General features: G+C 60.5%; 2 protein-coding genes across 2 annotated transcripts in view; both read right to left on the reverse strand.

Annotated features, from left to right (window-relative positions):
- Window positions 1–1,062, reverse strand: part of MVD (mevalonate diphosphate decarboxylase) — a 2,912-nt gene extending 1,850 nt beyond the window's left edge. The window contains exons 1-4 of the mRNA XM_021408484.1: window positions 953–1,062; window positions 438–508; window positions 220–334; window positions 13–153 (exon numbers count right to left, since the gene is read on the reverse strand). Of these exons, the coding sequence (XP_021264159.1) occupies window positions 13–153; window positions 220–334; window positions 438–508; window positions 953–1,022 (397 nt within the window). The 5' untranslated portion in view covers window positions 1,023–1,062. The remainder of the gene's footprint in view (window positions 1–12; window positions 154–219; window positions 335–437; window positions 509–952) is intronic.
- RNF166 (ring finger protein 166) lies at window positions 2,976–8,957 on the reverse strand (the record flags this gene model as incomplete). Its single annotated transcript, XM_021408719.1, is given in 5 exon segments — window positions 2,976–6,344; window positions 7,167–7,274; window positions 7,765–7,879; window positions 8,250–8,362; window positions 8,801–8,957. Coding segments are annotated over 5 exon segments (495 nt in total). The 3' UTR covers window positions 2,976–6,278.

Here is a 10,741-nt window from a genome sequence, read left to right on the forward strand (position 1 = left end):
CCCCGCACCCACCCAGGCAGGCGTAGCCAGCGGCCGAGGATGCCAACCCGGCGGCGGTGGGGAAGTTGTTCTCGGAGGCGACGTGCACTTTGTAGGAGAGGCTGAGCGGGGCCGCGGCATCGTCACCGCGCCGCTTGCGGGCCAGGCGCCGCACTGTGCGGGAATGGGGTTAGTGGGGAGCGGGGGACACGTGGCCCTGTGCCCCCCGCCCCAGCTCACCTTCCCGCAGGCAGGCCTGCAGCCGGGGCTGCCCCGCGTCCACCTCCTCCCCGTTCAGCCACAGGCGGTCCTCGGTGAAGTCGCGGCACGCGGCAGCTGTGGTGGTGGTCCTCAGCTGGATGGCATGGTGCTGAGTTCCAAGGCACGCAGCCCCGGGGATGGGGAGGGGGACATCGGATCCCCAGGGCTGGGGGGTGGGCACGCGGCCCCGCACCAACCTGGTCCTGGTGCAGCGTCACGCTGAGCGAGGAGTTGATGGGCAGGATGAGGTCGGTGTCGCGTTTACCCCCTGGGAGAGACGTGGAGCAGTATGGCACTGCTTGGCATGGCACAGCACAGCACAGCACGGCTTGGCATGCCACAGCGCCACTTTGCACGGCACAGCGCTGCTTAGCACGGCATGGCAACACTTGGCATGGCATGGCACTGCTTGCTGCCGCTCAGCACTGCATGGCACGGCTTGGCACAGCGCGCCATACTGCATGGAATGGCACAACACAGCATGGCACGGTTTGACACAGCACGGCATAGCATGGCACTGCCTGGAACAGCATGGCACAGCATGGCACTGCCTGGCACAGCTCAGCACGGCATGGCACAGCTTGGCACAGCAAGCCACACCGCTCGGCACAGCATAGCACAACCCAGCCCGGCCCAGCCCAGCCCACCCTAGCCCGGCCCGGTCCAGCCCGGCCCTTCCCGGCCTGGCCCCGCGCCCCTCGCCCGCACTCACAGTACTTGATGACGGCGATGTTGACAGGTGCCGTGCAGGTAACCCGCGCCGTGCCCCGCTCCGCCGCCATGCTCCCGCACACGGCCACGGCCACGCTCCGCCCACCCGCTCGCGCGTGAGAGTCCCGCCACGCCATTGGCTGGCGGCACAGCGGCCGGGGCCGAGCGACCAATAGCAGCGATCGGACCACGGGACGGCCCCGCCCCATCCTGCCCATTGATGAAGCTGAGCGAGGGCCTGAAGGGGGCGGAGCCAAGGTAATGCCTGGTCAGCAGCGCGCATGCGCGGGGATCAGCTGTGTTGGGGCTGTGTGCTCCCAGTGCCCCTATACCGGGGTTCCCACTGCCACCAGTACCCCCTTACCCCAGTCATTCCAGTGCTCCCAGTGCTTCTAGTTACCCCAGTACCTCTCGGTGCTCCCAGTGCTCCCTCGGTACTCTCAGTGCCCCCAGCATCCTCCGTAACCCCACTACCCATCCAGCATCCCCAGTAACCCCACTACACCCAATGTGGCAGTGGGCACAAGCCTGGCACGTTGGTGACACTGTGGGACAGCCCCACTTCTGGGGCTCACAGCGTGTGGAGGTGTCCCCAAAAGCCCATTGAGGGAGCAGCCCATAGGGAGCATTTTGGGGCACCCCCTCCCCCCCATTGGTTGCTGGCAGGTGCAGTGGGGCTCATCCCAGGCTCTGAGTGCACCCCTCCCCGGGGCTCTATAAGCATTTCCCATGGGCGAGGGAAAGGCACACGGCTATTCTGGGGTGTGGGATTCTTTCCCTGTCGCAGGGACAGGTGGAGGCCCGATTTAGCCCAGGGAGGCTGCAAACAGCATGGAGGGAGGGGCGCGTGGCACCCCCCTGCCAACATCCCCCAACATGCCTCCAGGGCCCCCCCAGCCATCTGGGTGACACCATGGGGCACCACCACACTGGGGATGCTCAGGGTCACTTGTGGCACCCCTAGGATGCAAACCCTATAGGAGCACCCCCCCCAGCACAGCAGGGCAAATCCCCCAGGGTCAGGACCCTGTGGCCAGCGGGGCCATGGCATGGAGCTTGGGTTACACCTGCACTCAGCAAAACCCAGTGTCCCTGCTCTTTTTTTTAAGGCTCCCCACCCAAAACTGGCTGGGGGTACCACAGACCCCCTCAGCCCAAAAAGCCACTGAGTGCCTGGCTTGGGGGCACGAGGGCAGTTTGGCTCCATCCATGGGGACACAGCTGTGCCCATGACCCAGGCAGGGGATGTGGGATGGGGATGAGGATGCACGGCACCGGCCGGATCCTGCAGCACGGCAGCAACGAAGGACATTCTCCACTCACAGCCGTGGTGCTCAGCTCCACTGTTAATGACTTCAGAGCCTGGTACTTAACCCCTGAGTGGGTCTGCAGGTGGGCACGGAGGTTGGAGCGGTCGGCGAAGGCACGGCTGCAGTGGGGACGGGCACAGGGCCCCTCTCCTGCAGGATATGTGCTCAGGGACCCACACTCCCAGCACACTACCCCAGCTGCTGCTCCACGATGCTCCACAGGGATGCAAGCTCCGAGCACGCACCCCTTGGGGAAAGTGGGGAAACTGAAGCAGGGCACTCTCAGCCTCGGGCTGGGGGACGGGCTGCCTGCACTGGAGGAAGAGGCTTGGCACAGCCTGCACTGCGTCCCTGGGGAACCCAGCGGGGGCACAGAGCCAGGACCCCTCCCCGGGACACCCGGAGCAGGAACACCCATCACACGGCCCTGGCTCGCACCCAGCAGGGCTTTTGGGACAGCACCTTCAGCTTGTGCCAGGACACGCTGCCAGCTCTGGGCGTGGGTGGCCACAGGGCTCCCATGGGCTCTGGTGATGTCACAGCATTGCCAAACCCTGCCATTAATGGCAGGAGTTAATGACTCAGGGGACAGGGCTGGAAGAATGAGCCCTTTGCCCAGAGAGGGATTTTGGCAGCCCACAACCCCAGCGCTGTCCCCTCCCGCTCCCCACTTGGGCACTCTGTGGGGCACAGACTGCAGTCTGAGGCCGCCCGTGGATGAAACTGCCTTTATTGAGAAAAATGGTTTGCTACAAATACGTCATTGATTTTTATTATTATTATTATTATTATTATTTTTCTCCTTCTTCAAAAAACAGTATGTCTTGTTAAAAGTTCTAGTCGTTATGCAAAAAGTCAGGGTAACATTGACGAGCACGGCTGGCAGCACAGTGGGAGTCCCAGCCCCATAGCAAGGGGGCAAGAGCCAGGAGCTGCCCGCGCTGCCTTAATGTGCTTTACAAAAGCAGCCACTGCTGCCCCTGCTCCAACACTGCCGGGGCAAAAAGGAGGAGGAGGAGGAGGAGGAGGAAGGAGACAGAGGCATTAACAGCACTGTCCCAGATTGCCCGATGCAGGCAGCAAGAGCTCCAATGGAGGGCGGCGTGGGGCAGAGCCCTCTAAGCAGGAACCTGGGAGTCCCAGGTGAGGAGGGGACAGGGAAACCCAACCAGGTCCCTTTCTGATGTCCCTGCTCCATCCCACTGGGAGCAGGGAAAACCCATGGGCTGTACACATGGCAAGGGTGCAGTGCTGGGTAGGGAAGACACCACTGCTTCCTGCTAACCCCGGCTGCAGAGAGGGAGCAGAGCAGCCCCGGCCCTTTTCCCCTGCCAGGGGGCTGCCAGCAGCACAGGGGAGACCCTGGCCCCGGGAACACTTGGTACTACTTACAGTAAAAAGACAGTATTGCTAGAGCAGAGCTGGAGGGAGCCAGGACTCAGGCAAACCACAAAAGGATGCTTCTCTGAGCGGGGATGCAGACAGCAGCCCATCCCCACTGCGATAGGTACAAGGGTCCCTGCAGCCCCAGGGCAGTGCAGTGGCATGTCCCAGCAGCACGCTGTCCTTTGGGATGCCTTTGGTCCAGCCCCAGACAGGATTGTGCCTGCTTCCCACAGCACAAAGCATGGCCGGTACCCCTCAGGGGCAAAGCTTGGGGTCCAACAGGGACAGACTCCTTGGGACACCCTCCAGCACACAGCGGGGGCTGCTGCTCTCTGGAGCACTCTTCCCAAAGCCATCTCACAGCCCTGCTAGGAAGAGGCACAGCTGGGTGCAGGGTTAGCGCTGAGCTAAAAGTCTGCAGGTGTCACCTCACGGCCTCCATGTGGTTCACTTGGGCCTGCCCCCTTGTTGGTGTGACCCCAAAGGGTGGAAGGGATCAGCACGCAGTTCCTCTCCTCCAGCTGCTGGCAACTCATTAGATGGAAAGGGACCTCTGCTGCACAGGGCCGTGGCCGTGCTCGGGCTGGTGGGTGTCAGCCTGAAGCCGAGCAGAGAGCTCCCTTCCATCCACGCTCAGCTGAGCAGAGCAGACAGCACAGGGCAGGGAGGAAGGGGACGGTGGGGCACAGGGAGCTGCTGGGCTGCAGGGCAAAAGGGAAGGGCATGAAGAGCTGACCCTTCTGCCTGAGCACCTCGTGGCAAGGGGACACAGCACGCGCCCTGCAGCTGATTTCTGCCTGTTCAGTACAGGGAGGCTACGGAGCTTCACTCAGAGCAGCAACTGCCCCCCTGGGAGAGAGGCATCCTGCAGTCTCCTGGCTCAGGGGACAAGATGCTCTGCCTCAGGGCTGGCATTCTGCACAGCCACCACGGGCAGACGTCCCCACACAGCTGGCAGCTGGACACAGGCCAGCTGCTTTGCACTGAGCACCAGCTGGCGGCACCAAACCCGTCTGCTTCCTCACCGTGCATCCGCCTGGGTTAACCCACCCCTCAGGGTGACATCCAGCAACGCCACGCAGCCAGCTCTGCCCACACGGGTTAACGCTGCCGCCGCAGGAGCACAAAACCTCCCAGTGAAATCCTTCCCTGCCAGGCCAAAGGGTTACAGCAGCGCTGTGGGTTTGGAGGAAAATCCAAACTTGGGCGATTTCCAGCAGAGCTTTTGCAAGCCCAGCCCGCTGGGTTGGACCCTTTGCTCCCGGCTCAGCACTCAAACACTGCTTGCTGTTTAATTACAAGCATCTGAGAGAGCAAACCGCGGGCAGAGGAAGGAAGCCCACTCGTCAGCACTACAGCTCGGAGAAGCTATGAGAAGCTGCACCCAGGGAGCCCAGGGATCAGAGCCACAGGGCTCTCAGAGAAAACAAAGGGGCTGCTTGTCCTCCCAAAGGTCCTCTTCCTGAAGCAGAGCTGTGGGGCTGGCTGTGCTTTGACCAACACAGCGCCGTGCTGACACGGCCTCGCCCCTGCCTGCAGAGAAAAGCTGCCAGCAGAAGGGGACAGCCCAGAGAGAAGAGAAGAGGAAGCGTAGATGCTCACGTGGCTCAGCAGAGTCCCAGCTGCAGACCCAGGGTCCAGCTCCTCCCTCCCACCCGATTTCAAATCCACAGCATGGTCGGGTTTTCGGGGGGTTTTTTCGTTTTTTGTTTTTTTTTTTTTTTGTTAAAAAATATACTTTCTCCATAATGTTCCATAAAAATACTCTCGTCCCCGGTGACGGATATTGCAGCGTGAAGAGTTAACAGCTTCTGTCCCCGCTCTATAAAACGTGGAAAAGGAGTCAGGCCGATTCATGTAGAAAAACGCAAGAACCGCGGTATCACAAGAGCTGGTACAAAAGGAGGGAGGTGGGAGTTGCACTGGGTGCCAGGACAGTCCACGGCTCTGAACCCGCTGCCCTACGGGCACCCCAGGCCTGCAGTCTTGCTCTGGGATTCAGCCTGCTGCTTTAGGGCTGTGCTGGGCGGCAGCAGGAAGAGGAGGCAGCTCCCGCCTGCAGCGCGGGGCACGGGACAGACCGACGTCTCCAGAAATAACCTCGTCGGGTTGAAAAAAAAAAAAAAAAAACCAAACCCAAAAAAACCAAACACTCCGCGTGTCGTTTTCTTCCTTTTCCAAAGAAATAATAAAATTAAAAAAAAAAAGGAGGTGGACGACTGCAGCTTAAAAACTAGGGCATTTCTGCGTAAAATGCGACATCGTTTCACGTACCTATCGAACTGCAACAAAGAGCATGAAGACAAATGGTGCCAAAAAGCATCTAATAATAAATAGATCTGGATACAGGTATATACTCCGTATACGGATATGAAATGCCTGACTGAGGAACGGTCCCCTTGTCCTCTCTCCTCCCAGCAGCGGACGTCTCTGCTCACTCACCAGTCCCGAGTGATGCTGAGGCATCTCCACCTTCTTCGTGGCGCTGGGATCGGCCCGGAGAGATGAGGGAAGAGAGGCGGTGATTCTCAGGGGGCCATGAGTTCCGTGCCTCCCCAGCAGGAAGGTCGAGTGTGCAAAAGGGACGTGAGGGGGGGGGGGGGGGTCCGAAGCGAAGTTCCATGACAGCCCTCAGTTCTCGGAGAGCGACAGAGCCAGGGCGGCCTGCAGCGCTGCCTCCTCGTCGATGTTATAGTCCTAAAACCAGAGGACAGTCAGGAAAGCAGCGGTGTGAGCACTCTGCTACCCTCTCTTTGTGCCACAATCTCTCTCCTGCCTGGGTTGAGCCTCCCGCCATCAGCCCTGCCCTCAGACAGGGATGAAGCTGGCCATGGTTTCTCAGATGGGCACCAGGGAAAGCTTTCTTGCAAGGCTACACGCTTCCCCAGTGCTTCAGCCAGGCTACGCTACAATAATCCCTTCCTGGGCTGGGGATATTTCACTGCAAATAGTTGGAGGGAGGTTCAGGCAACAAAGTTGGGATGCTAATAAAACCACCTGCTGGACTCTGTGACCAAAGCTGCACAGCCACACCCCTACACCCCACGCAGAGGGTCTGCAGCCCCCCAAAGGACATCCCCCTGTGCTGCAGCCAGACCTTCCATCCTGCAGGCTGGGCTGCTCCTCGCCCCCTCCTCGTGTTTCCCCACGTGAAGCCTTGAAGAAAAGGGCTTTTGTATTACACTTCCTCAGGGGAAGAGTTTAATGGAGCACATGGAAAAAAACAAACCATCTTCATGGGGAGGGATAACATTTCTCTCTGCTGCTCTGGGGGTGACTTTTTCCTTGGTATGTGTCTAACAAGGACCAGCGTGAACACCCACGAGCTCTCCCAAGTGGGGCTACGTGTGCTGCATGTGTCCCACAAAGCCCAAAGGAGGAACTGTCCCCTCGCACCCCGACGTGCTGCACACCAGGACAGCCTCATCCTGGCAGGCGAGAAGGGCTGGATTTGTCTCCCAGCCACTCCGTGTGGGACATGGGGAAGATGATCCCGTTCTGGCTCACAGCCATACTCACCACGAAGGTGTCATAGGAGAACTTGTGCCGGTGCAGGAGGTGCTGCAGGAAGTTTGCACTCTTGTAGCTGGGGTCCCCCCAGGGCATGGCTGAGCAGACTGGGCACACCTGCAGCAGGCAAAGACAGGGCAGCTGTGAGATGTGGGGCCACCTCCAGCTCTCCTGGGGGGCATCAGGGAGCTGGTGCAGCCATGGCACAAGGGAGAAACGAGCGGTGGTCCCTCCCTCTGGGGTTGGGTGTCCACTGCAGTGGATGTGCCAAGTGCCTCCGCCCTCTCAGCAGATCCCTCTGGGCACAAAGCTGCTGGCATGTGGCCCAGACTGCTTTTAGCTTGCTGACTAGTTAAACGTGTACATGAGCACCTCTGACACGATGCCAGAGCTGCGAGTTCCCCACCTCAGTCAAACCAACAGCAATGGAGAGAGCAAATCCAGCACCAGCTGGGTCGCAGGCACAAAGAGGCAGAGGCAGCTCGCTCCAGAGAGCCTCTAACAAAGCCAACAGGGGCTGCTCTGTGTGCTGGCAGCCCAGGATGCCATGAAGGCCTGTTCAGATTTCCAGCAGCTACCCACCCAGAACCAATCCAGCCTTGCTCACCACTTTGTTGGGGTCATTGCGGTGGTTTTCCATGCAGTGCTTTACCAGTTCCTGCTGGTCCAGGTTCCGGGCCCCACAGTACGGGCACACAAACGTTGAGCGATTGGGAATATTGCTAAAGAGAATGAGAACAAGCTCAGACCCCTGGGAAGGGCCTAGGTCAACTTCTTCCAAACGAACCCAGCCACCTCTGCTGCTGTCTGTTCTGCTTCGTCCCACCTGCCCATGGGAAAGCCAAACCAGCCTGTTCCCACCCCAGCCATGGGCTCAGCCACCCTGATCTGCTCAGTCTCTTCTTGCTGGCTGAGACACAGAGCAGTGCTGGGGCCGCAGATGCCACCAGGAAAAGTGCCCTGATGTTTCTTGCTGTGAACAGCCCGGGATAACAAGCGAGCAAAACACACGCTTGGATTTGAGAGCTTCTGGTGAAGACGGATGAGAGTCTCTGTGCAACCTGTGTTTCACTATGTAATGCATAACAGTACCTGGGGATAGGTTGGGACGTGGGGACAACTGGGACAAACTTGGGGCAGTTGGCCATCTGCTCCTGCACCTTTGCGCAAGACGAGACGTGAGACCGCATTTTTGCTAGGGTCACCTGGAGAAGGAGAGAAGAAACATTCCTGGAGGCTGCAGGAAAACCTTCTCCTGTCAGACAAGGCACCAGAGCCGCCAGCGTGGAAGAGGAGGGCAGCTTTCGCCACGCTTTGGCCAAGCAACAGCAGAGCAAACTGAGGTTACGCACAAAAAGTCAGGCTGGCTGACTGCAGGCTGGCTGCATTATTGCAGCACTAGCTCCAATTTCCTTTGCAAAAGAGGAACTGCTGACAGGCGTAGCCCTGAACTGCTCTTGCACCACGACAGTGGCTTGTTTCAGGGCGACAGACAGGCAGATACAGGAAAATCCCCACAGCTAATGGAAGGCAGAAAGCACACCAGCACAGCCTGTGGAGGTGCACCATGAATCACGGCCTTACAGCTGGTCCAGAAGCACCCCAGACCTGACCACCCTGGGCCGGGCTGGGCCACGCTTTACCTTTTTGCTGCAGCCTCTGCAGGGAGCCTTGTAGGATGAGAGCTGCTTCTCCACGCTGGAGGCCTTCTCCACCTTCTTAGGGTCGAAGGGCATGCGGCAGAGCGGGCAGAGCGGGGATGGCACCTGGAGGCAGGGCTGCAGGCACTCCCCGCAGAACCTGGGGGCACAGAGAGCAGCGGGATTGAGACCTCAGCCCCCGGACAGGACACGGGGCTCCTGGGCAACTCGGGCAACCCCAAAACCTAGCAAGCAGCATCCTCACGGGGCAGCGTGGGAGGTGGTGAGGGGAGGTCAGGCACAGCTCAATCCCCAGAGAGCTGCTTGCCCTTCAAGCATCGCTCCTTGCACGTGCCACAGGGCTCCGTGCACGTGTGCCCGCTGCTTGGAGACTCACGGGCAGGAGCAGCGAGCAGACGGCCCAGATTGAAGCGGAGCTGAACGATATCGGGCGCCGAGCACTCAAGCTGCAAGGAACAAAGCGAGCGTGCAAGCTCAAGCATTAGAGCCCGGCTCACCTCCTCTCAAGGTCCTTACGCCTGCGGCACGGAAGAAGCCCACGCAGCTGTGCAAAGGGGAGGGCCGAGCACCGTGTGCTGCCTCCTGCCCTCTTCTTGCAACCCCCACGGCACGCAGACGTGGCCACCCAAAGTGCCACAGTGTCCCCGTCCGCTACCCAGCTCATGTCACTCTGCAGCTGCGCTGGCAGCTGGCACCGTCCCCCGTCCCACGCGCTGCCTCTCCGCGTGACGGCGGCAAAGCCCGCAGGGATGTCACCGCCGGGGGGTCCCAGGTGGCCTCGTGACACACTTAGCAGGGCCAGAGCTGCGGAAGGAGCCACATGCACTGTGCATGAGAGATGGAAATCCAACGGGGGGGGGGGTCCTCTCCTCCAGTTCCCTGCCACCCCCACGCAGCACCCTCAGGCTCAAACGTGCCATGGCACCAAGAGATGCCACCGCTACGGGACAAGATGAGGACGTCCCAAAAAGCAGCCCAGCTCAGAGATGTGAACAGCTGGGGTGCTGCTCTTGGTACCAGAGGCCATGGGAGCTGGGGTGCACTGCCATGGGTGTCACGGGGGATTTCCAACCTGAGACCTTCACTGGAACAGCCAGGGAGAGGAAGGTGCTTCAGTGAGAGCTCAGGACACCCCCTCAGCACCGGGGAGGAACAGCAGGTCTCGGTGCGGGCACAGGATGGGATGGGGGATCCCAGTACAGGCTGGGGTGCAGGACGGGGGCCTCGGCGTGGAGGAGTTGGGGGTGCCCCATCCCTGGAGGTGCTCAGATTGGATGGGGCCCGGTGCAGCCTCACCTAGTTCACGATTTAGTGGTTGGCAACCCCACCCGTGGCAGGGGCTTGGAACTGGATGATCTTCGAGGTCCCATCCAAGCCAACCATTCTGTGATTCTGAGGCGTGAGACAGGAGATGGGATGGGGGCTCGGTACTGGGTGTGCTGAGGGATGGGATGAGGGTCCCGGTGCCGAATGGAGAATGGGATGGAGATCCCTGTCCCAGGTAAGGCAAGGCAAGGCACGGCATGGCATGGGATAGCATGCGATGGCATGGCACAGGATGGGATGGCAGGGAATGGGATTGGATTGGATGGCATGGCATGGCATGGCACGGCACGGCATGGCACAGCACGGCATGGGATGGCATGGCACAGGATGGCACGGGATGGCATGGCACGGCACGGCAGGGGATGGGATGGAATGGGATGGCATGGCACGGCACGGGATGGCATGGCAGTCCCGGTGCCACCAAGGATGTAGGATGGAAGGCAGGGTATGGGGTGCGCTGCAGGATAGGATGACAGCCCCAGCACCGGCCGGGCAGCAGGATGGGGGTCCAGGTTCCGGGGGCCCGGCTGGAGCCCAGCCCTCTCCGCGCACCGCCACCAGCCCCAGCCCCACCGCCCACACGGGGACACCGGCCCC

The sequence above is a fragment of the Numida meleagris genome, chromosome 10 (assembly GCF_002078875.1).
Source record: "Numida meleagris isolate 19003 breed g44 Domestic line chromosome 10, NumMel1.0, whole genome shotgun sequence".
Classification (NCBI taxonomy): Eukaryota; Metazoa; Chordata; class Aves; order Galliformes; family Numididae; genus Numida; species Numida meleagris.